Consider the following 25,985-nt stretch of genomic DNA (forward strand, 5'->3'; position numbering starts at 1 on the left):
TGTCGGGATATATTCTCAGATTCACTCCTGAGTCACTCTTAAAGCCTGATATTTTGTTTGTAATTTCCATTTCCCTGGCATTGATTTGAGCACTGTTTATAGGCACCAGAAAATAATTCAGTTTCTTCAGATTTTAGCAATATTGGATGAGTACCCTCTATTCTTGGTGCATTGCTACTCTTCTATTTATTCCAAAACCTATTGTATATTGAAAAAGTGGGAATATTCTTAATTGCTCTCTAGTGAAAAAAAAAAATCAGCTTTTCTCCACAGTCTGTGCCCTGATCATCTGCTGGCTTTTTAGATGCTCTTGAAATGTTCATTGCAACCAAAAAACTCACAAGTAACTCCCATGGGATTTTTGGTAATCTAGAGCTAGTGGCACAAACAGCTTTCATTTTTCTCTTAATCACATTGATAAAAATTATTCTTGGTGCAGCACTCAGTTGCTATTACAGCATGTCTCTGAATGGTCAACAATAGGACAATTATGCCTTCAGACTGCCATTGCTAATCCTATCACGGAAGCAATTTTATTCCCCTGCTATGATCAGTATTTTTTCTTCTTTATACTCAGCTGTGCCAGATGTGAATATTGTCAGACAAAAGACTAAACTGTGATTCAGAAGTAATTACAACCATCAAGATCTCCAGAAAAAGGGAAAAAAAAAAAAAAAGAAAGAAAGAAAAAATGGAATAAAAGGTGGTCAGATCTTATCAATCTGTGGATTATTCAGTGCAACACTATTTAAAAACATTCCCCATGGGATTTTCAGCTTGCCTGTGCTGTTGTCAGCCATGGTCTCAGTATGACAGGGCATGCTGGAGGCATCAGTGTGCTCTGTGGAACCCTGATGAGCTCTCTGACAGGGAATGCTCAGCTCCTGCTGCAGCAGCATTTCTGCTGCCCTCTGTGTAAAACGAGAGCTGCCAGGAATGTTAGCACCAGAGAAACAGAATTGCTGAAACACTGATCATTCAGAGCAAGGCTCCTCATCCCAACACTTCCCAGTATTAAGATGCAGCTGGGCACTGGACTCTGGAGATGGTAGGACACACTTTCCTTAACCTAACGTCTCTTTCTCCTGTTGACTAATGAAGTGAGTGGATTTGGTGAAATGCATGCTTCCCTGCAGAAAGTGTCTAGTCCAAAGTGGTGTCATAGTGCCATGTAGTTCAAAAATTCCATATGAGGTAAGACTGGAAGGGTTAATTGATTTTTGGGTAAAACAGGTTGATGAACAGAACCCCCAGAATCTTAAAAATATTCAGGGGGAGAGATAATAGGTACAGGGAAATTTTGGCCATGGCAAAGGTAAGCTAGTATTTCTGGGGCTAGAACTTACTTGTGAAGACTGCCCTGTCCCATGCACCAAAGCATGGAGGGACTTTGAAGATCCTTTTGTCTCCTAATTGTACTCTCTTGCGACTGCTTCAAGCATAATTTTTTCAATGCATTTATATAATGGTATATATGCCACATAAGCATGTAAAGCATGCTTGTAAGCATGTAAAATGTTTCACATTTCTGTATTTCAGAAGAGAGAGAAGGAAGAGAGAAACTGCAACTCCAAAGATATCTCAGCATCACTTAGCTGTGAAATGGAGCAGAAGGTAAAAATATAACACCTGGGCAGGTGCTGAGTGACTATCAAAGTTGCACAGTTACTTAGGCTCCTCCTGTTATTCCAGAGAGCATCCATGGAAGAGATCTGGAGAGTGGGTCCTGGATGAGGACATGACCTTCAGGATGCCCTTTCCATCACTCACCAAAGCAGCTGAGGAGCTCCTGTTACAGAACAGGTGTGTGGGGTGAGCTGGGTGGTGTCTGGGTGGAAGAGTCAAGAAGAAAGACAACAGGTGGTAGAAGGAGTTGAAGGTGGAGAAGGATTTGGATCAAAAGGAAATCAGGGTTACTAAAATAGTGCAATTTTGAAAAGGTGACTGCTCCTCCCAGAAAACATCAGAGAACATGCTGAGCAGTTGAAATCACTGACAGATAACAGGTGCCATAAAGGCATCTGTTTTTGATAACCTTGATTTTGAATGCCATGATTTGAAGAAACCTACATACTATCCTTGTTTGAGATGTGACTGTACTCTTCTTAAGAACTGTCACATGTTACTTATGACCTAAAAACCACTTTTAACACCCATAATACCTCCTGCAACAGAGCAAAGTTCAGGCAGTTACACACAGAACTATTGTGGGTTATGTTGTAGTATGTTTTTCATGCCAAATTTCCCCTCACTTCCACAAGGGCTCATTCACAACCTCAAATCACTCCTAGGAAAAACAGATTTTTCTCTGTGTTAACTCTAAGCATCTCCTTGTTTGATTTCAGTAGTTCTGTATTGCAGTGTGGAGGCATGAACATAGTCCATTCTTCACTGAGGCCAGATTTTTGGCTAACCGAGGCAGGTATCTTTCAGGATGGGAAAAATATTAAGAAGTGTTTTGGAATACCAAAACGGGAGGGAATTATGAACATTTCCAAGAGCATTTAGGATGGGAAAACTTCCTGCCTAGCTTAAATTCTAATACTCTGTGCACTGACTTGTGTGTCTGCCATGAACACCATCACATTTAGACTCTGTGTCTAGAAGTATTAGCAGCTTGCAAAGTAGCCAGATGCCATGCAGAGCCCGCAGTGTGAACCCATTCTCCCCACTCTCCAATGAGTGTTTCACATTCTCCTCATCCTGCCCAGTTCCCACGAGCACTTCTGCTTTCCAAGCTTCCCCACTTCAGGGTTTTCAGCCTTCTCTTTTAACATCACTGCTCACGAGACCTTGGGACGTGGGGAGATGCCAGACACAACCTGCCTGCCCCTCCTGCAGTGTCAGGACAGACCAGAGATTCAGTGAGCAGATTTACTTCTAAAGGAACTCTCTTACTTTTCTTAGCAAGGCACCCATTGTAGGGTATTGGCTGTGATATGGGTTGGTGGACAGGGGGTTTACAAGAGCACTGATTGAGAGCAGTGATCAAAGCAGAGTTAAGTCCAATGTCAGGTTGTCAGGTGCCAACACTCAAATGATGCTAATATGTTTGCTCCCTTCCTTTTTGTTTCTTCTTTCCACCTCTATTTTCTGTCCATTTCTCTCCTTCTCTTCATGAATTTTCTTGCTCCCCATCTCAATATTTTTTCTCAGTGCTGCTTTCTTTCTCCTCTTTCTCAGTATCTTCCTCCCTTCCTCTATTTTCTCTGTCATTTTCTGTGTTTCACTCTCTTCTCCATTTCTTTCTCACAGTATTTACCCAACCCATTGTCCTCTACTCTCCCCCTGCTCTCCCTCTCTTGCTCCATCTGCCTCTCCCTCCTTTGCTTCTCTCTTTCTTTCTGTCCTTCACTCCCTGGCCCCCTCATTTTCTGCCATTGGGGACGAAAGCCCTTTCTGATCAAAGCAGTGTTGCTGTGGGCTGAGGGCATAGAAAATGAGTACTTGGAGAACTGGAAAGCTGGATTGTTGGCAAGAAACCTCTGTGAGGAACCTGTGTCTTTCAGGTCAGAGATACTTTCTCCATGTCGTAGTGCCTCTTAAAGTGCTGATGCTCTTGTCCCCAGGAGACACAGTTGTCCATGCCCAAGCTGTTGAAAGTCAGAGAATTCCATAGTCCACATGGGGCAGCAGCTCTAGTGGAGCTTCATCAGCTGCATCTATTTTAAACCTTCTCTGAGAGTTGTTCCTTTAGGCCTGTTATGGGCCCAAGATCAGTTACCTGTGCATCAGCACATTTTACATCACAAGCAGCCTAACTCCAGAAATAGTGTGTTGATGCAAAATGACTCCTGTCCTCCAGCCAAGGCAGCAAATCAAAAGTGAGGAGAAATTGGTTTCCTTACTCATCCCTTTAATATTCCACTCTGATTCCAAAAAGTCTCCAGCCATGCTTTCCAGGTGGCAAGGCCAGGTCAGCACAGTGCAGTGTGTGTGATTTCTCTCCCTCTCCCACCTGTGCAGTTGGAATTCTGACCCAAGGCATTGTTCCTTAGGGAACCCGCAATGTTACCTTTCATCAGTTGAGCATTAATAACAAATCCTCAGGCCACAAATTCTTACAGGTGAGAGAGGAGCCCCAAGAGTTTCAGGTGCTTCAAGTGCATCCTGATTCTTCCACAGTCAGAGCAGCTTGTTCATTTTGGAGGGTGTTTGTAATAATGTCCAAAGGGAGCAGGGGTTTTTTGGCATTGAAATATGGTCCCCGAAGTTGTTGTGATATTTACTAGTCTGTCAGCAGGTTTAAAAAGGTACCCAAGGTTTTTTTTCCTTGTTGTTCAGATATCACTGGCACTGATGAAGATTTCACAGCTTCACACATAGAGATGATGTCTCTGAGGAGCATCACTTACAGTGACACAAGAGTCAACACGGGGCGTCATCTTTTCCCTAAATATATTTAGCTCCTGCCTAGCAAACTATTTCCATATTTGGTTGTAACATGGAAGGAGTCTATGGGTGTAAACCTCAGTGTGTTTGGGAGGAGGAGGACCTCCCAATCCTGAAAGCTGTTCCTGCAAACACACTGGCTGCTGTGGTCAATGCAAAAGGCTGTGCAGTATCTCCAGCTCTCTTCCCCAGCCATTTCGCAGCTCTTTGAAGCACTCCCTGTAAATGTAGTGGTGTAGAAATAGCCAGGAACCTCTAGGGACCTGTAAGTGTCCCTGTAGTCAAAGACAAGTCTCATTTACCATTCCCCATATCTGCTTGTGGAATCTTCCCTCAGCAGCTACCTGGCATGCCACGGTCTAGTGAATGTCATGTTAAGCTGCACTGCTGCTTGCTGTGCAGGTTGCCTCCAGACACCTGTTCCAGACAAAGGAAGCTGCAATGTCATTGTCATTGTGATGTCCCAGTGGGCATGATCTCTTTGCTTCAGGATGGAGGTACCTGTGAGTCCAGACTCACCACTTGCTCAGTCTGCACTGCACCCTCTGGGGCACTGATGAGAATGGCTGGGGGTAGTAAACATCCTGGCTGCCTTGCTCTTCCTCATGGTCAGCTTTTCCTCGTTTTTGTCCTGCTTATGCATTATATTCTGCAGTGTTACCCCATGTGCAATGAAAAAAAAAAAAAAAAGCCAGGATCTATAAGTTCCTTTTTTTCCTTATAGTTTTCAGTTCCCTTATACAACAAATATCATGCATTGCTGCAAAAGGAAGATAGGAAGCACTGTTTGGCAGTGTGGAAACACCATGTTTAGTGCTTCTCTGTATTCTCAGCGTGTCAGACTTGGAGATGTCTTTATGGTGTTCTGTTAACGGTTGCTTTCAATTCCGGTGTTAGAAAATAAAAACAGTTCCTTTTGATATGCATGCTTGTAACCTTGTAAAACATAGGTTTACAATTTCTCTTTTTGAAGAACATTATTTATTTATTATTTATTTATTCTAACTTCAAATCACAATTCCATTCCTGGGAAACACTCTCATGCCTTTTACTCTAATGGTAGTTGGAGTACTGGATTTTCTGAATCTTGATCCAGAAAATTCAGGAGTTTATTCCTGAATATTAATTGTTTCAACACAATCAAGGCTTAAATAACTGCAGAACTAAAATGTAACTACTGCTTTTTATGCAAAGGAATCTATGGTCTTTAGTCTTTAGACAGTGACAAATTTATAAAGCCTAGTTGCAGAAGGAAGTGACAGTGGGCTCACATTTTGTGCAGCCCTCAGGTCACTTTGCTGCCTGATGATATCCTCACTCTTCCTCTGCTATTTTCTTGCTGTGAAACTCCCGGCTCTTCACCCGGAGCTTGTTGACCTGGGACTCTGCAATGTCAGCCCGCTCCTCGGCTTCCTCCAGCTCGTGCTGGATCTTGCGGAACTTGGAGAGGTTGACATTGGACAGCTCCTCCTGTGTGGGGAAAGGGAGTCAGTGGTGAGGAGCCCAGGGCAGGGGTTTCACTCCTGCTGCAAGTCAGCCTTGCAAATCTGCATCCTATTCCCACCACTGCTCACACATCAGCCTCAAACAGAGCTCCTCATCCTCCCCTTTTCAGGGCCCTACTGGGACAAGATTCACCAGGACTGTGTCACAAATGAGGAGCAATTTCATAATTTTGATTTGTTATTTCTGTACTTATTCTCCCACTTGTTTGGTGCTCATGTGCCAGGAGGGTACCTCTGGATGACAAAGTCCCCCTCCTCAACTGATGAGGTTTGACATTTTAAAAATTTCTGATATTCCTCTCCTGGTCGCCTGTGTGACACCCACAGGAAGCGATGCTTTTTATTCCCCAAGCCATACTCACAGCTTCCTCAGCTTGTCTCTTGTAGGATTTCACTTTCATTTGCAGCTTGTCCACCAGATCCTGCAGCCTGAGAATATTCTTCCTGTCTTCCTCAGACTGGAGGATTGGCAAAGTGGAAAGAGTGAATTATTGCTTTCTCCACACCACAATATAGCATTTATCCTTGGAGCTAAATGTCCATGAGATGTCCATAAGAACATCTTTTGTTTGATGGAATAAGGGTGTATCAGCCCAAGGAGACCTCCTGCCTTACCTGGTAGGTCAGTTCCTTCACCCTCCGCTCGTACTTGCGCACACCCTTCACGGCTTCAGCGCTGCGCTTCTGCTCAGCATCAACCTCCCCTTCCAGCTCCCGCACCTGCAAGGACAAGCCCAGCCCTGCAGCTTCCCTGACAATGTCTCTGCAAGACATTGAGTGTCTCACTCACACACAACCCCAGCCCTACACACCCTGGCCTCCAGCTTCTGGATCTGCTTCTTCCCTCCCTTCAGTGCCAGCTGCTCGGCCTCCTCCAGACGAAGCTGCAGGTCCTTCACCGTCTGGTCCAGGTTCTTCTTCATCCTCTCCAGGTGGGCACTGGTGTCCTGCTCCTTCTTCAGCTCTTCTGCCATCATGGCCGCCTGATCAGAGCAAAGGGTCAAAGCCATTTTAGGACTGGAGATATTTTGGGAGAGTACATTCCCCATCAGCAATGCCAGGAGCAGCCAACTCACATCTGTGATGGCCTTCTTGGCCTTCTCCTCAGCATTGCGGGCTTCCTGGATGGTATCCTCCATTTCACCCTGGATCTGGGCAATGTCTGTTTCCAGCTTCTTCTTGGTGTTGATCAGGCTGGTGTTCTGTTGAAGGAAAAAAGCATATCTTTTTTTCCAGTTGCTTCACACTATTTTTAGAAAAATAACATTACCTATTTTTATTTTTTGTATTTACTACCTTTTTATATGAAGAATAAAAATAACTGATAAATGGCAATGGTAGACTGATGAAGACTAATTGTTATATTACAATTAAAAAAGGAACACAGACCTACTGCTAATTTAACTTCTCTAAATACTATAGGTGTTGTATGCCTTCAGTTCTAGAACTTACCTGAGTGTGGAGGAGCTGAACTCTCTCACTTGCATCCAGAAGCTCCTGCTCAGCCAGTTTCCTCGATCTCTCCGTCTGCTCCAGGGCTGCCCGGAGCTCCTCAACTTCAGCCTGAAGCAGGTTTGCCCTGCGCTCCACCATGGCCACCTGCTCCTTCAGGTCATCCTGTGTCCTGAGAGCATCATCCAGATGGATCTGGGTGTCCTGGAAAGGGAGATACAACAGATTTGGAGGTATATTCTTCCTATTTACTTATTTTCCATTTTTATATTTATATGGAAAAGATAGAATTGTAGAAGAGAAATATTTGTAGCTGCGTAAGAAACCAGTGAGGACCTGCTTTTTAATGCCATACCTTGAGCACTGCCTGTGTATTTCTAAGGTTCTTCTGTGCCTCTGCAGCCATGCGATTAGCATGGCTCAGTTGGATCTCCATTTCATTCAGGTCTCCTTCCATCTTCTTCTTCAGCCTCAAGGCTTCATTCCTGCTCCTGATCTCAGCATCCAGAGTGCTCTGCATCGAGTCCACAATTCTGAGGTGGTTTCTCTTCATCTGGTCAATCTCCTCATCCTTCTCTGCTATCTTCCTGTCGATCTCAGACTTGACTTGGTTGAGCTCAAGCTGCAGGCGCAGGATCTTTCCCTCCTCATGTTCCAGGGAGGCCTGAAAAAGTATAAAACTCAGTTACTTACAAAAAATAACAACATCAACAACTTTACATGAGTTGTTATCTTAAAGAATAATGTATAACCTGAAGTCTGAGATTGCAAGAAAGGGAAAAAAAAGCATACCTGTGGATTCAAAGTTTTAGTAATGTAAAGAAACCCTGCTTCCTATGCCTCCTCTCAATTCTCAATGCATATAATTACACAAATATTATCTGAAGTTGCTGAACTGTGTGGCAACTAATCAACTGTCAATAGAAGGCTTTACCTCGGCTTCCTCCAGGGAGGCTTGCAGTTCAGATTTCTCCTGCTCAATCTGCTTCTTGACTTTCTCCAGCTCATGAATCGCCTTCCCTCCCTCCGCAACCTGCTCCGTCAGGTCGGAAATCTCCTCTGTGGGAACAAAGACCAATGGCATGGTCAGGCACAGAGCAGAATGGGAAGGGTCCTGTCCCACCAAGAGGACAGGCATCTCTGCAGACCTGCAGGCACAGACCCATGAGGAACGGTGATAATGGCTGATAGTGAGCAAGGCCAGCAAGGAGCAGAGGGCCAGGGACTTACGCTGCAAGTTCTTGTTCTCACGCTTCATTGTTTCCAGGTGGTCCAAGGACTCCTCATAGGCATTCTTCATCTTGAACAGCTCCGTGCTGAGAGAGCGCGACTCCTTCTGCGAGGCCTCCAGCTCAGCCTGCGTTTCCTCATACTTCTGCTTCCATTCTGCCAGGATCTGGAGAGAAACAGGGTGTGAGTCGGGCTGTGGCCATCACGGGGCCGTGCTCTGCCCAGGAGTGCTGGTGCTGGAGGCCAAAAGACCTTGTCAAAGTTCCTCTGCTTCTTATCCAGAGCAGCACAGGCAGCATTGGATCTCTCCACATCAATCATCAGGTCCTCCACTTCATTCTGCAGCCTCTGCTTTGTCTTTTCCAGGGAGGCACATTTGGCATTGACAGCCTCAACATGTTCCTCTGCATCCTGCAGGCGCTGGGCCAGCTTCTTCCTGTGTTAAACATATCTCATGGTTTAAGTGTAAAGCGGAACTTGTGGCCTGTGATTGATAGGCTTTTCAGGATGTCTTACAAATTCCTTGGTAAGTGCAGCTCACAGTCAGCAAGCAATTCAATTATGTGATGCTTTTATCAAGAGCATGTTTAGCCATTTCTTAGTCTGGGGTCCACGTTCCTCTTCCATTTCTCTACCTGTTATATTGAGTTTCTCTGCCAGTCCCTGTCTTCTACTCTTCTACATGCTTGCCTGTGATTTTTACTCCCACACCACATGCATTACAGGATTTATTTGCTATTCTCCATTTGCCCCAAGCCCAAGCAGAACACTGACTTCTTCCTGAAAACGTTACAGTGGTCTCCAAGTATTTCTGGTCCTTATCTCTGCTAGCCCTCCTCATTTTCCCCACGTACTTGGCCTCCTCGAGCTCCTCCGTGCGCTGAATCGCGTCAGTCTCATATTTTGTTCTCCACTGGGCCACTTCACTGTTGGCCTTGGACAGGGCTCGCTGCAGCTCCCCCTTGGCCTCCTGCTCCTCCTCATATTGTTCCCGGAGCAAGTCACAGTCATGGCGAGCGGACTGCAGGGCATGGGCCAGGGCACTCTTGGCCTGCAGCAACAAGGGTATTGGCTCATGGAACAAAAATACTCCATGAAATCTGACTGAATATTAACTGGACACTGGATTAGGCTTCTATGCAAATAGACAACCATGCATTTAATGTGGAAAGAAGCTAGGAGTGAATAAGAGGAAGAGTGGAAAAACTCTCGGTAAAAGTCAGCATGAGATGACATCAACCAAATTGCATTACATTTTTTTCCCTGTCACATCATGGTGGGTCAGTAGTCACATAAGTGTCTGAGGCACCTCTGAGAGGAGAAATCACCTTTATCTCTTCCTCCAGATGCCTCTTGAGTTCCTCAATCTGTTGGGTGAAGGCCTGTTTGCCTCTTGACAGCTGAGAAACCAAAGCATCCTTCTCATCCACCTGGCGTGAATATTCACCTGAGAAAATATGCAAATATACAAAAGTTTTAATGCCATTGGTAGTGAAACTGCTGACATTTGGAGATGTAAAACCAGATAGTTTGCAGTCCATGCTGAAATTTATGATCCCATTTCAAGCATTTCACAGTAGATGTGACACAAAGTGTGTTGGAAAGACCATTCGCCAAAAGAAGAGTAATCTTTGCAATAATCCTGAGATATTATTGATATTGATCTGCAAGTGTAGATGTGGGTGTCTCACCTGACTCTGTCTGCAGACGAGCTCTTTGAGCATTGAGGTCATTGATCATGCGCTGATGTTCTTCTTCCTTGGTCTTAAGCTCACTCAGCTGATCTTCCAGTGTGCGGCACATCTTCTCCAGGTTCGCCTGTGTTTCGGGATATGGAAAGTGATGAGTTACCCATCCACACTCTAAACAATGCCAGGTTCAAGAATTGTGTTGTATTCTACTGGGTCAAGGAGCCTGTAAAATATATCTGTACCTTGGCTTTGGAGACAGACTCCATGTTGCTGGCCAAGTCATCAATCTCCATCTTCATCTCACTCTTCTCCTTCTCCAGCTTCTGCTTCACGCGTTGCAGGTTGTCGATCTGCTCCCCCAGCTCAGCTGTGCTGTCCGCGTGCTTCTTGCGCAGGGCGGCAGCCGTGGCTTCGTGCTGCAGCGTGGCCTCTTCCAGGTCACGCCGCATCTTCTGGAATTCTGCCTCACGCTTCTTGTTCATCTCAACCTGAGCTGCTGTGGCCCCTCCTGCCTCTTCCAGGCGGTCACTGATCTCCTCCAGCTCCCTGGACAGGTCAGCCCGATGCTTCTCTGCTTTAGCACGAGAGGTTCGCTCGGCCTCAATTTCCTCCTCCAGCTCCTCAATGCGGGCCTGCACAACACCAGGGACCCTTCACACCCGTGCCCTCCTCATGCCTGAGCTGAGCCTGAGCATGGGAGGGGAAGGAACAGAGACTTGCCTGCAGCTCCTTGATTTTCTTCTGGAATTGCATGCCCAGGGCTTGCTCATCCTCGATCTTGCTCTGGATCTGGCTGATCTCAAAGTCTTTCCTTTGGGCAAAGTGAACCACGTTAGAGTTCAAAGAAAAAAGACAAGTGCTGCAGCCCAGCACTCAGGTGGCCCAGAGCCACACTTACTTCTTCAGTTTCTCATCCAGCTGCTGCTTATCATTCTCCAAATCCATGATGCTGTCCTGGGCCAGCTTCAGGTCTCCTTCCAGTTTCCTCTTAGCTCTCTCCAGGTCCATGCGCAGTTTCTTCTCTTGCTCCAGGGACCCTTCCAGCTAAACACAACAAGACCATCAGGGCTCTGCCAGCCAGGTCAGGCTCCATACCTGTCCTGTTCCTGCTCCATGTCTGTGTGCTTACATCGTCCACTTGCTGTTCCAGCTTGATCTTGGCTTTGGTCAGAGTGTTGACTTTGTCCTCCTCTGCCTGCAGGTCATCCAGGGTCTGCTGATGGGCCTCTTGGAGGGCCTTCTTCTCTTTTGTCAGCTTGGCAATGGTTTCATCCAATGCTGCCATCTCCTCAGTCAGGTTTTTCACCTTAAGAAAGAAGGGAGCATATGTCAATAAAGGAAGAATATCTAGAAGTTTTGCAATAGCACACAGCCCATTTTCTGGAGTGCAAGTGACAGCTTCTGCCTCATACCTTGTTTTCGGTGGCATGTTTTTCCTTCTCCACCTTGGCCAGTGTTAGCTCAAGGTCATCAATATCTTTCCTCAGCTCTGAACATTCATCTTCCAGCTTCCTCTTCTTGGCTGTCAGTTCAGCATTAATTTCCTCTTCATCCTCAGCCCTTTCAGTCACCTCCTTAATTTTTGCTTCCAGCTGTATTTTGGTTTTGATGAGCTGGTCGCACCTTTCCTCAGCATCAGCCAAGCTATCTGCTTCCTGGTGGGTAAAGAAAGATTTTATTTAAAATATTTGAAAGTTTCTCATCTTTTTCTTTTACCCTATCCACTCAAGCATCTTTACAATGTTGTCAGCTTTTCTGTCTGGCAAATAGATATTCAAGTTCTCAGTTTGGAATGTTCAATTTTTTTTGTTGTTTTTTTTACTTTTTCAAAAATACTTCTTAGAATTCGTAGTTGTGATAGTATTAAATGGAGTAGGGGGTTAAGGTACAATCCTGTCCTGGATATCTACAGATGGTATCATCATCAGAAAAGCTGGAGCACTTAAACCCACTTGAAGCCCTTTGCTTCCTTTACTATCTATCAGGGAGCTCCACATGCTACTGTAAGACACTACTTTCTAAGCTTCATGTTCAATAAAATGGTCACCTGATATTCTGCTCGAGACAGAGCAGTCAGAATGAGTATTTGCTTTTTCTGACTGGGAAATAAATGGTGATACTTACAGCCTGCACTTGGAGCTGCAGGTCATTTTTCTCCTTCATTAGAGATGCCATTTTCTCCTCTAGCTCCTTTCGCTTTGCCTCAGACTTTGAAAGCTCCTCCTTGGTTTTCTCAAATTCTTCCTTCATGTTGGCCATTTCCTTCTCAGACTCTGCACTCTTCAGCAAGGGCTTGATCTTGAAGAACAGCTTCATCCATGGCCAGTGTTTGACATTCATGAATGAACGAATGTTGTACTGGATGCAGAAGATGGACTCCCTGAGGAATAATAAAAACATACAATGAATGTTCTCAGTCTGATTTGCGAGACTGAGAATATTTCATATATCAACACTTTCCCATGAGCAAAGTGACTTTAACAGAAGAAGAGGAAACTGTACCTCCGCTCCACCATTCTCTGGTACTCCACCCTCATCAGGTAACCCCTACACATAGCCTGAGTGCGGGTGATGAGCTGGGCCAGCTTCTCATCCCTCATCTCCTCCAACAGCCCTATCAGCCCAGCTTTGAAGAACACCTGGAGAGAGGGAATGTTGCAGCACATCAGTGTCAGGTAGAGCAAAGACCAGGCAGAGAGTGAATGGGGAGGTTTGTACCTTGGTGTGTCCAAATTTGTACTGGGTGTGATCCACATCGATTGAGCCAAGGAGCTTCTCAGAAGCCTTCTTGCTATCGATGAACTGTCCCTCGGGGATGGCACTGGCATTAAGCACCTTGTATCTGCGGAATTAGAGGAAATAGGAGGAATACAATGTCCAGTCATAAGATTGTTCTGTTTACTGAAACTAAGAGCAGTGTTTGCAGCAGAATCATGCTTAGGAAGTTGAGATTTCATCCCTCTACACTCAGAGAGCCTGGAAAAGCTCAGTTGTGTGATGGAGAGAAGTTGTTGAGGACACCTGACTTCTCTCTTCATTTCATAGCTCTCACCTCTGTTTGAAGTCAGCATAGAGGACTCTGCTGGGGAACCCTTTCCTGCAAATCCTGATCCCTTCCAGCACGCCGTTACAGCGCAGCTGGTGCAGCACCAGCTCATGCTCCATGGCCCCTGGCAATGCAGAGCACAAATGAATGGCACAGATGGCAGTGCAGAAAGGATGGATGTAGGAGAGCCAGGATCTTTCTGTTTGAGCATCTTACCAGGTGTTTTGGTCTCATTGGGGATGATACAGCGCACAAAATGGGGATGAGTGCTCCGCAGATTGGTCATCAGCTTGTTGAGATTCTCCTGTGGGATCATGATTCATTGTGCATTTATAAGTAACATGGAAAAAATAACCCTTTGCATTCTTTGAATTTAACATGAAAGACCCATCAAAGGAGATAGACTGGGCTGAAAATTGTCAGCTGAGAATGCCTCAATCAATTGCTCAATTCCTTCAGAATCTCAGCATTAAACATCACCTTGTAGGATAAGAAAAACCTTACCATCAACCCTATGAAGGATAGAAATTAGGCACTTTTTATGACAGAATTTATGTTTATATTAATTGTAAGTTTAGGTTTTCACAGTGCTATTTTTCATTCCATAAGATTTTTGTTTTCAACAGTGGTCTACATAGAAGTTATACTTAGAAATTTTTTGATTGGTTGGTTGGCTGATTACTAGGATTTTTTTGCTTTTTTTTTTCTGTGTCTGAGCCAGCTAAAAATGGGGAATAATTCTCTTCATATATGAAAAGGTGTTCACATACCCGGAAAAGAGCTGAGACAGTCTGGAAAGAAGAACCCTTCTTCTTGCCTCCCTTCTTGCCACCACCACCACCACCACCACTAGCCTCTGAAAAAGTAAAGATAATGAAACATGTGTTGCTTTGGGGACATCAAAGAGATGATATTTCAGAGAACTGACCTGCCTCTCCTCCAGCAGAGGCAAAGAGTAAAGCCAGGGTCTTCACAGACGATTTCTGGTACAGCCCAATGACAGTTTCATTCAGAGGGTCCTTGTTCTTCTCCAGCCAGCCAGTGATGTTGTAGTCCACTGTTCCAGCGTAGTGCACCAGGGAGAAGTGGGCCTCAGCCTTGCCTTTGCCAGGCTTGGGCTTCTGGAAGTTGTTGGACTTGCCCAGGTGCTGGTCATAGAGCTTGTTCTTGAAAGAGGTGTCAGTTGCCTTGGGGAACATGCACTCCTCTTCCAGGATGGAGAAGATGCCCATGGGCTGGGAGAAATATGAATACATAAAGAAAGTAAGTGGTGGGGATGGGAGCCACTACTGCTCCTCACTGTTCTTCTCACTGCTTAATGGCAGTTGTTAAAATCTACAATTTAACACTGTGTACACATTCTCCCTTCCACCCCAGCCACGTTGTTCAGGAAACCATTGTTTGTGCAGAGACAGCCTGTTCCTCCAAAAGCTTTGGTTTTATAAGCTGCCTATTTTGATGTGAGAACGTAACTCAACGGTAATGCGTCATTTTATCAAGAACGACTGAACTAAAAGAAATGATCATAAAAGAAATGTACTCCTCTACATTGAAAAGATTTTTCCACCTTCTCAATGAGCTCAATGCAGGCAGCCAGGTCCATCCCAAAGTCAATGAATGTCCATTCAATGCCCTCCTTCTTGTACTCCTCCTGCTCCAGCACGAACATGTGATGGTTGAAGAACTGTTGCAGTTTCTCATTGGTGAAGTTGATGCACAGCTGCTCCAGGCTGTTGAACTGCTCAGTGCAAAGAGAAGATTTGCTCATTTTCAGGATAAAGAGAGGCCTGTAGAGTTATCTCCTTCACACTCAGAATCCCATCTCAGAATCCTATGCCGGGATTCTGAAGTAAGACAATGTTTTTAATGTTAAACAACCAATTATCTATTTCTAAAGATTTTTTTTTAATTTTATTGTGGGGGATCTTTTTTGTCTTTGTTTTTGCTCTTCGCTACTTTAACAACACTTAAATATATGACTTATTTTTAAAATGAATTTCCTATTTTTTTTTTAGTCTCATCAAGGTGCAATTTACATCACTCCTTTCTCTTAATTTATGTATATTTTCCCACTGTCCTTATAAAACATTAAACATTCTCAGTTTTTGCCAGTCCTGAATTGGACTCAGATACCCTCCATAAATATCTATAGAATTTCTCAGTCTGAATTGGAACAGCCAATGTATTTTTCCTGTTGGAATCACCCTTTGGCTCTTAAGAAGGAAAGTATATATATATTGGTCTCTTTTTCCAAGGCCTTGGTTAGCTTTTGTGTGAGACTTAAGTCTACCTTTCTCTTCCTAAACCCTATAATATTGTATCTTGGGGATTTATGTGTTATTTTTCTGTGGACTTTTTTTTTAATATTAAGTTCAAATTATTGAAAATCTGTGACATTTGTGCTAATTATGTAAAAGGCAGATGCTTCTTCCTTGTGTCATATAAAGATCCATTGAAGCTCATGGATTGGCCTGAGGAAAAAAAACCTGACATATAGAGGAAAGGAAAATATTTCCAGGAAATGACAGTTAAAGATTTTTCAAAAAATGCACTACTAATTTAAAATTACAAGTGAGTGTATTATTTAAGAACAAAAACCAAACCAGCATAAATCTCCAATTTGTCTTGGCAACTAGTTGGTTGACTATCATTTCTGTGGTACTTACATCAAAGATCTCGAAGCCAGCAATGTCCAGGACACCAATGAAGTACTGCCTGGGCTGCTTCGTGTCCAGCTGCTCGTTGATGCGAACAACCATCCACAGGAACATCTTCTCATAGACAGCCTTTGCCAGGGCACCCACTGAGTTGTACACCTAAACCAAAGGAGAATGGAGCAGAAGGAAAATAGCACCCAAAGGAAGAGAGTAAATCAAGTCCGAGATTCCCAGTCAAGTTGTTACCTGCTGCACAGTTTGGCCCTTGGTCACATATTCATTCCCCACCTTGACTCGGGGGTAGCAGAGGGCCTTGAGCAGGTCTGCTGAGTTCAGACCCATCAGGTAGGCAGCCTTGTCAGCAACTGAACACAAAGAGAGAGGGAGGAAGTGACAGAAGAGGTGATAATTGAAAGATGATATCCTCTTCGATGTAGCTGTTGGTCTCAGCACTGAAATTTTGTGATATCTTGAAGGGAAATTCAGAAGCATGAATAGTTTGGAAGCTGAGATTTATGTATTTGTGAAAGTAAACAGAAGGAAAACATAATTGCCAACTTCCAGCTACGTAACTGTTTCTGTTATTAGGAGTTCTATAAGGTTTTAATACCTTCAGTGCCATCAGGCTCTGCCTGCTCCTCTCGTTGTTTCTGTTTGAACTTCAGGTTCCCGTAGTGCATGACAGCCCCTGTCAGCTTGTAGATGGCTGTTCTCTCATCAGCAGTGAAACCCAGGATCTCAATGGCACTCTGGCAACAGAACCAGTCAAATAAACCTCTGGACCATTACGAGGGAGTTTTACCACACCAATATGTTCTGTGACACTTACATCTGTAGCCATGAGTTCCTCCTGGTCATTAATGCTGGCGACAGTGATCTCGCCTTGACTCACAAATTGGTAGTCATATGGGTTGGTGGTGATGAGGAGCATGTCTGTAAAGAGTAATAGGATGTATCTGGGTGTGAGAATGAAGATAAGTGTTAAACACATTCAGATTTTATCAAACAATTCACAATACTTCATACCAATGAGCTCTGGCTTCTTATTGGACATGATCTGATAAAAGATGTGGTAGCTCCTTTCCGCCTTCAGCTGGAAAGTGACTCTGGACTTCTCCAGCAGATCTGGCAAGGATGGCAGGACACAGTCAGGCACAAGAAGTGGGGAAGGCTGGAGGGAAGGGGATCAGGCCAGGAGGGTGTCTTACATGTTTCAATGTCAGCAGAAGCCAGTTTGCCTGTGGCACCAAAGTGGATTCTGATGAATTTACCCTGAAAGCAGCAGGAAAGTCAATCAAGACCTATTTTACCAATCTGGACAGCAAGAATATTTAAACTAGTATTGATGGTTGTCCCAATAACAACTCACAAAACGTGAGGAGTTGTCATTCCTCACGGTCTTGGCATTTCCAAAGGCCTCCAGCAGTGGGTTGGCACTGATGATTTGATCCTCAAGCGTTCCCTACAGGAACATAATTATTCAGTGACTGAGTTGAGTTGACAGGGCAATGACAGGCCATTCAGTCTGTTCTTCCTGACTCACCTGCATTTTGCCTGATGACTTCTCTTCCTTCTTCTTGTCACCACTGGCTGCAATTGTTGCAAAGTACTGGATGACACGCTTTGTGTTGACAGTCTTCCCAGCCCCGGATTCTCCGCTGCCAAAGCCAAGGGAGAAGCAGAGGGTGCGTGGTCAGGCAGGAGGTCCCCTGGCCCCGGGCAGCCCCGCAGGGACCCGTGCAGGGGGTGTACGTACGTGATCAGGATGGACTGGTTCTCCCGATCTGTGAACAAGGCAGAGAAGAAGAGATTATTACGTGTCATGAATATCATTGCAAAATTGTTCCTGTGTCTTTCAGAAGATGTGCCAGCAGTACACATCTATATAATAAACCCCACAACAGATGTGTGTGTCAGAAAAAGTCTTTCCACTTTGCTAAGACAGAGTATCCCTTCAGAGAAATGAATGGTCCAGTGCCTGTGAGACAGACAGAGCCACTCACCAGTCAGCATGAACTGATAGGCGTTGTCAGAGATGGAGAAGATGTGTGGAGGGGCCTCCTGGCGCTTCTTGCCTCGGTAGGCCAACACCACCTCGGGGTTGTACACCGGCAGCCACTTGTAGGGGTTGACAGTGACGCAGAAGAGACCCGAGTAGGTCTGTGGGGAAGGGACACAGCACGTTGGCTTCCCCTGAGCCTGGCCCAGCAGCTCCCCAGGCTGCCCAAAGGAAGCTGCTGCTGCCACTTACGTAGATCATCCAGGCTGCGTAACGCTCTTTGAGGTTGTACAGCACAGCGGGTTCGTGCAGGTGGGTCATCATGGCCATGTCCTCGATTTTGTCATACTTGGGAGGGTTCATGGAGAAGATTTGATCTTCCTTCACTGTCAGGGTCTGCCAAGAAAACAGGAAGACCCACATGTATCACTAAAAAGCTCAAAATGGGGATCAAATGTTGTCCTTCAGCCTTGTTTCTGACTCACCTCTCCCCCTTCAGTCTTGACAGTGACTTTGCCTGATTCCCTGCTCGTGACTGTCCCTTTCACAAAGGACTCTTTAGCATGTACCACGAAGACAGATGACTTGGCATCAAAAGGTTTGTTCTGGGCCTCAATTCTCTCCTTCTCTGACTTTCGGAGGTAAGGAGCAGCCTCCCCAAAGATGGCCATCTCGGCGTCTGACGACATGGCTGCACTCTATGGGGATGCTTGCCACAGCAGAGAACACTGTCAAAGAGCAGATATGTTACCCAAATGAGTCAATACTTTTTGTTGTCACACACTTTATTGATAGACCCTAACAGCCTATTAGAAAGTGTGATTTGGCAGCAATCTGGAGTAGTTCTTTGGTTCACCTTCCTGTTCAACCAGGGCAAATATTGGATGCAGACTCCCACAGCTTCTTCGAATGAAGTTTTTATTATGTCCAATAATGGATATTTCTCAGTCCCTTTGCATCTCAGTTTAATGTCTGATGATACTGATGGTGATTTTTTCCCCCTATTTATTACCTAATCAAAATTTCTGTGCCTGAAAACTGTCATTTTTATTCCTTCAGCCTCTCCCTCTGCCCTTTTGAGAAGAGTCTGACTCTTTCTATGATATAACCATCTCCTTTTTGTTCAAGATAACACTAAGATAACCACTTTTAAATTTCATCCCCAGTATAGACAAGCCTCACCATTGCAGCCTTTTCTCATACATAATTTTTCTTACTTATCTTGAAAGATCTCCACTGGATTCATTCCAGAATGTCACTGTCTGGTCACCAGAAAGTACCAAACTGAACAGTGTGCTCCAGATATGGGAGATGAATGCAGGGAAAGAATCACTTGTCTTTACCTGCTGAGCATGCTGTTATGAGAGTCAGACAATGTGCTGCCGACCTTCCTTCCCCCAAAGGCACAACTGTGACACTTGCACCAGAATTCATGACCCTTTTCTGCAAAGTTGTTTTCCAGCCAAAATGAAATACATCAAACTCTGTTGCATCGGACTATTCTTTCTCACATGCAGGATTTCACACTCCCTTTTCTAAAATTTGTGAGGTTCTTATCAGCTTCAGGATGAAGTCTTATGAGGACCTTCTCCAGGGTAACATTGCTCTGTAGCCTAATTGCAAGTCTGTTTGTTGTCATCTACAACAGTTCCTGAGGATGCATTCCATGCACCATTTGGGTTGCTAATGGTCCAGAAGGTGTTCTGAGGACTATCTAGGGCATAATAGGTCTTTTGCTGATGCTCTGAATCATTCACTAGAGTTCTCTGCTTCTCATCCCAAATGATTTAAGTAGTATGTGAGCAATTGCCATGTAAGGACAAATAATTCATCAGGTTAAAACACTGCACAACCGTTTCTTCTTACATTGTTTGTGAAAATAACTACAGGCAAAGCCAGAAACCTCAGTTGAAGAATTTATAAGTCAAAGCCAGATATCTAAATGCAGTACTGGATTTCCAAAGAAATACCAGTGGCCAGTAGTAGGAAGTATCTGAATTCCAAGGAAGTTAGACAGACAGCTTGATAAAATGTCATGTCATAACTTTTAGTTAGGTAAATAACCAAAATGTTAACAAACATTTGCAGGTACTCCTAGTAACATGCAGATCCTCCATTTTATGCAATCCTCTTTCAGAGGAATAGGAGCAGTTACCTCCCTCTTTTTGTTGTTTGGTTAGTTGGATAGCTATTTTTGCATTTTTATCAAGTTTACTAGTAGGGAGCCTACATGCAGATTAAAACCCTGAAGTATCATTTGTATTTTCATAACATTTATTGGCCAGTTTCATATGCAGTAATAATTATAACTTACAAGTCTGTAAGGTTTTGCAACATTCTGTTCTGTTGGCTAGCTCTGTCTGTCTGGACTTCATGCCAGAACAGATCATTTACCTCACTGTTCCATAATTAAACACAAGGAATCCCCAAGAAGCATTTCCTGGCATTACATAGTGGCTAGTGTCTTCAAGAACAGCCACTTAGGAAATCTTGTTGGCTGTGAGCAGCCTGTCCAACCAACAGCATGCTTTATTTGTCATAGCAGAGCAGTGGCCAGGAACACATGGGCATACAGCAACTGCCTACAGAATTTTACAGTAATTTGTCACCATGAAGAAATCTGTTCTACAGAAATCTCCCACCTTTTTCTGCCCCTTAAATGCAAGCAAATGTGGCTCTTACCTCTTTTGCTATGAGAAGATGCCTTTCAGGGTGGGAGGTGTTCGGTGCTGTAAAGCAGAAACAGCAGATCTCTCATTATTGCTGCACAGAATTCCACAGACAGGTCGCCAAAGTGAAAACACCAACGTGCTTTATCATACAGATATCAAATCCTTCCAGGTGCATGTACACACATCAGGACAGCAGGGCTGAAGTGGGGCTCCAGGGACACTGCCCCTCTCTGCCAACCACAGACGTGCACTTACCATGAAGTTTCCTCTGCAGACAGAACAACCCAGATTCAAGGACTCTTTTATAGGGTCTGGTCAGCGCATGCTGCAGATGCCTCCTCTGTCTTTGGGCAAAGCATTTCTGGCAAACCTTGTTTCTGGCAAAGCATTGTCTGGCAAACTGAATGCACTGAAAACTGGAAAGTGATGTTACTAGATATAATTAGAAAATTTTGGTCTCTTCCTAGCTATGTGAATAAATCGCCTATAAATAATATGAGAAGATTCCTAAGGAGAGAAATACAGCTAATGATGACTAGAGGAATGAGGGTAACCACTAATAACTGTAAGGCCATGGATGCTCCATGAATCTGAGCTAAGGGAGCAGGGGACAACCATTCCCTGGGCAAGCACAGTGACATTTGGATGCATACTTCAGCTTTTTCTGAGGACATCATATGTCTGATGACAGTCATCCTTTCACAGAGCTCTCTACTTACAGATCTTGCATATGATACGTGGATTTCACTGTTGTCTGCATTGCTTACCTTAGTCAGATTATTGCATAATACTCTGTTTCACTTCTGTCAGTTGTAACATAATATAGCCCAATATATCAGTGAGGATAGACACCTTGAACCATTCTAAGTGCTCTTTAAGTTGTACTCCACCTCCAGATATAAATATAAAATAACATTCATTTGCATATCTTCTGATATTCTGGAAATCCTGAATTTAGAGATTCATAGAAGCATCCATGAGTGGGCTCAAGAGTCTGCTAGATTGTTGTTCCTTTGATGTAACCAATTGAAGACCAGTTGTAGGTTTTGGCATCCAAAAAGCTCTCTGACAATGATGTTTATAGTTTCAATGAATTAATTGAAAAATTCTTTACTTCAGTGGTACTTATTTCCTTGTAAATCCTTATTTCTTCCCAAAATAGAAAAAATAAACAATATCTGTCTAAATTACATGGAAAATGTTACTAACCTAACCTGAAGGCTGCAGGAAAGCAAATGGCACTCCTGATTTCAAGATGGGCAAGCAAAAAAGCAGAAAAGGCCTTGGCTCTGTGTGAGCCCTGCAGAGAAACTCTATATTATCAACCCTGAGTTCAGCACAAACCCCAAACACAGCCCCATACCAGCCGCTCTGAAGAAAATTAACTCAACCTCAACCAAAACCAGCACAGTCTCCATTGGATAAACTTAGGTATTGCTAATTCAGCTGTGACAGTCTACTGAGTGGACAAAGGAGATTTTATTCTCCCTGTTCTTCCTCCTGCTTTTCATTTTTGTTGAGTCCTGGAAGGGATGTGTTGGAGAAAAGTGAGATGTCCTACAGCACACAGACCAAATTTGCCATTTCAGCACACCTCGCCTTGAGGAACTGTTTCCTTGGGTTCAACTCAGGTTTCAGTCTTTACAAACCTCTGCCACTGCCAGCTTTAAGCAGCTCAGTGAGGTTGAAAGGTCAAGTCAGGTTCATTTGTGACACTTCCCACTGACATGATAACTATTTAGAGGTTTTTTTCTAAACCAACTAAAAAAGGAAAAAAAAAAAGGTCTCATTTATCACTTAAAACTGATGCATTAATTTGAGCAATGTTTCTTTTCATCTAACAGTTCTGGTAAGTGGAGGAGTTAAATTAAGTGTTTAAGAGGACTCTGCACTATTACTGTACTGAAATGAAATTACCATTGCTTCTTCCTGTTTCCACACTTGGATAATTCAGTTGAGTACAGTGGGATAGTGCTGGGGCAGCACTAACTTACCATGTCGATAAAATGCACCTAGGAAAAGGGTCCCTAAACAGTGCATCAGTCCTTCCTTATGGAAAATACGTAATGAACGACACAAATTTTGAAGCAAAAAGAAAAATAAGTGGTTCCTACCTAACGTTATTTTTCTGCTATTCCTGTATCCATATACCTCTGCAGGGCTGGAGTCTATCAGTGCTGGAAGCAAAACACAGCCCAGCTGAATGAGACAGGACAGAATGAAGGATGTGCATGAAAACAGTCTGTTCTGCACACAGAAATGCAGCTTGGCCAAAGCACTGGAGTGCTGCTATTCTCCATGGAGGAAAGGGAATTCAGGCATCCTGAAGACCGGCTCTTGATGAGAAGATCACAGAACGTGGTCCAACTCCTCTCCATGATCAGGGCCACCTAGAGCCAGTTGCCATCTAGAGCCACTCCAGCACCTGCCTCACTTTCTTTCTTGTGCTCCAACTGCTTCTCAGCCATGTTCTGTGATTATTGAAAAGAGTCTGGAAGCAAGAGGCCACATTTTAGAGCAGACTGAATTGTGGAAATGTCTCAAGAATTCCTGTCTCTGTCCCTGTGAAACTCCCCTTGGCACATTTGAATCCTTGTGGTTGTCTGTATTATAGGGATGTGTTGGAGGATACATTTGGTGCATGTTTTTTGGGGTGCAGCTGGAGTGGAGCTGCAGGCTGATCTCTGGAGGAGCAGAAGCTCGAGCCCAAAGCAAGAGGCTGTGAACTGCAGACCCTTTGCAAAACCAGGGGCCAGGAGATCTGTGTTCCAGACAGGTGAGGGACACTCAGACACATAGCAGGAGGTGATGAGACCAGATTTTTCCACTCTTAGACTGTGAGGGGATAAAACCCCAGGCGTTCCTTTGTTTGGGGTCCCTTTGTTTGGGGTCTGTCCTGGAGGCACTAGCTCAAGATAGTTATTGCACCACGCTTACATTATTTTAAGGATCTGGACATCTGAGACTCAACGGTGGAAAAACTGGTGTGACTGTGAGAGTGTGAGAGTGCAGTTGTGAAGGGCCTCTGTCCCAGCTCAGGTGGTGGGACAGTGACTGTGAGAGTGGCTCCTGCATGCTTGGACAGGGGAGTTTCTTTAATAAATGAACACGAGAATATCTGTACCAACTTCTTCATGGCTCCTTCCTCTGACACTTGCCAAGAGAGAGCTCCCAGTTAGAATATGTAAAAATAACATGCATGTAGTGATCTTGCTGAGAACGCTTCCACAGCCTCTCTGATGTGTTGCTTAGAGGTTTTCTGAGTCAGTGACAATGTCTATGATGTATTTTACATCTAAACCTAATTTTTGCTCTATTAATTTGTCCAGTACCTGGCATCAGGTAGTTGTACACCAGAGGTGTACATGCACATCACTGTGGTGCAAAATCTAATGTATTCCATAGCAAAAATTTTGTTCTGCGACCTGGTTAAAGAAAAAGAAAAAGAAAAAAAGAAAAGCAAAATTCTACAGTATCAGCATGGTAAAGAACAGAGAGATTTGACCGAGATGTAGACATAGGGTTATATCCATCATCTTGAATGTTCCAAAGCTCCCAGAAGCCCCAGTGGTTCTCAACACTTAAAAAAGGCTCTGCCACTGCAGGGACAATGATGGGCCAGTGTATGCAAGAGGGTCTTCAGCCACCCCTGGAAGCTGAGATCTGATCAGATCCATAGTGCCTTGGAGGTCATGTAATGGAATTGTCACTACACTTGCTTAAACCCAGTACACAAAGTTATTTATGCAAGTCTGAGGCCTACAGACATGTCTTAAATAAAAATAAAATTAAAAAAAAAAAAAAAAAGAAAGTAAAAGAAAAAGAAAGAAAAAAAAGAAAGAAAAAGAGAGCAGGTATTGCTGTTAAAGAGCTACAAGTGAGCTTGCTGCTCTCAATGATAGAAAAACCCACAGAGAACAAGGCTGCAGATGAGATGAAAAATAGTAATTATTTTAAGGCAAGAAATGAATGGAATTTGTCATAAATATAAACATTATAGATTCAGAGAATTCAGCACTGAGATTGTATTTGCAAAGAAACTGGAAAAAGTAAACGTTAAGAAATTGGACTCCCAGGCAATGGCACATTGCCTGCAGCTTGAAATAAGGACATGTGAAAACAGTGTCAATTGGATGTTAATGTGACTGCAGTCTCTGGGGTAAGAAAGTGAGTATTTTTTATACTTCCCAGGAAGTGGAATGTTAACAATCACTATGCCTGTAAAGTATGCTGGCATAAATAAGGCACAAATCACTTCCTAGAAGCAAAATTCTTATTTTCCTGGAGTATGTGTGTATTGAAGGCTAAAATGAGAGTGGAAATGATAACTTGATGTTTGAACCATAAAAGCTGTGTGGAAATGGGGTAAGTAGTACTCTCCTGTATAAATTCTGAGGTGGGATGAGAGCTTATTAGAAAGGACACCTGAGACAGAGTTCAGAGCATCAGAGGAAGTCACAGGAGTGCTGCATGGCTTCACCAAGAGTGATCCTTTTTCTGATATGGCATTTTGCTGGCCCCTCAGAAACCCCAAAAGCAGCTGATGGTGTTTCAGGTCTGCCATCAGTTCCAGTCATTCAGCTCCTTCCCTCTCCAAAATCTGCCAGCCAAAGGTTCTTCCTCCAGAACTCCTCCTCCCTCAGCTCTGGCCAAGGCCAGCACCCAAGGGTCAATAGTGAGCCACCCACTTGCTTTTAGGTGGGACAGACAAGTCAGGACCTAAAGGCCAGCCCAGAGCATTGTGCTGGCTGTGGCTCAGCCTCGATGGTGTCTCAGGCTGTGTGGCTGCAGTTCTGCTCACACCTTCTAGCACCTTGAACCAAATGCCCTCCCACCTGTCCTGCTACCTGCACTGCTACCTGAGGGTGAGCTCCATGTGCCAACACATCTTCATTCTACTCAGGAAAGAAAACTTTTCTGTGGTTTGGTCTTTGACAGCCTGTTCTCTTCGTACGGACCTAGGAAATGTCCCAAATAAACAAATTTTTCTCCCCGTGCCAAAGATTTTACCAATATTTCTCTGAGGACATACTGAGCTGGACACTTTGATCACAACAACCCCACCATTCTGGTGTTTTTCTCTCCCTTTTATTTTGATCTATTTGTTTCCCATCCAGCTTCCTCCCTGTCAGCACTGAGCAAGTAACACGTGTGGCTAATACAGAAAAGAAATAGGGAGGTCGGTGCCTTCCCAGCCAGGTCAGCCAGAGGAACTTGCTAAATATGTTTGTCATTCCCTTGTTGTCTCAGACACTGCCAGAATATTTGGAGCAGCAAAGGCCTCTGCAGCTGTGCTAGCTGAAGGGCATCAGCTGGCAGCTTGGCTGTCTGCTGGGAAGCA

At 44.2% G+C, this 25,985-nt stretch overlaps 1 protein-coding gene and 1 long non-coding RNA gene across 2 annotated transcripts; one reads left to right on the forward strand and one right to left on the reverse strand.

Moving 5' to 3' along the window:
* Positions 1-1,540: 1,540 nt before the first annotated feature.
* Positions 1,541-23,790, forward strand: LOC136299147 (uncharacterized). Its single transcript, XR_010723445.1, has 4 exons — positions 1,541-1,614; positions 1,693-1,803; positions 18,472-18,570; positions 22,804-23,790. It is a non-coding gene; the product is annotated as an uncharacterized lncRNA (long non-coding RNA).
* LOC136299143 (myosin heavy chain, skeletal muscle, adult-like) lies at positions 5,386-18,676 on the reverse strand. Its single transcript, XM_066200494.1, has 38 exons — positions 18,458-18,676; positions 18,225-18,368; positions 17,977-18,133; positions 17,730-17,757; positions 17,517-17,631; positions 17,343-17,435; positions 17,182-17,245; positions 17,000-17,098; positions 16,803-16,906; positions 16,584-16,722; positions 16,220-16,338; positions 15,983-16,132; positions 14,884-15,054; positions 14,245-14,551; positions 14,087-14,172; positions 13,533-13,620; positions 13,323-13,440; positions 12,989-13,112; positions 12,773-12,909; positions 12,395-12,650; positions 11,683-11,925; positions 11,400-11,576; positions 11,169-11,314; positions 10,991-11,081; positions 10,513-10,902; positions 10,271-10,397; positions 9,908-10,026; positions 9,434-9,630; positions 8,832-9,015; positions 8,580-8,745; positions 8,284-8,408; positions 7,705-8,013; positions 7,350-7,553; positions 6,974-7,099; positions 6,710-6,880; positions 6,513-6,617; positions 6,260-6,355; positions 5,386-5,862 (listed from the first exon to the last, which is right to left on the reverse strand). The coding sequence occupies exons 1-38, from the start codon at positions 18,659-18,661 to the stop codon at positions 5,707-5,709; spliced, it is 5,835 nt and encodes a 1,944-aa protein (XP_066056591.1). The 5' UTR covers positions 18,662-18,676; the 3' UTR covers positions 5,386-5,706.
* Positions 23,791-25,985: the final 2,195 nt, after the last annotated feature.

This window comes from Chamaea fasciata, unplaced genomic scaffold (assembly GCF_029207755.1).
Source record: "Chamaea fasciata isolate MVZ Bird 193981 ecotype frontalis unplaced genomic scaffold, bChaFas1.0.hap1 SCAF_19, whole genome shotgun sequence".
In the NCBI taxonomy this organism is placed as follows: Eukaryota; Metazoa; Chordata; class Aves; order Passeriformes; family Sylviidae; genus Chamaea; species Chamaea fasciata.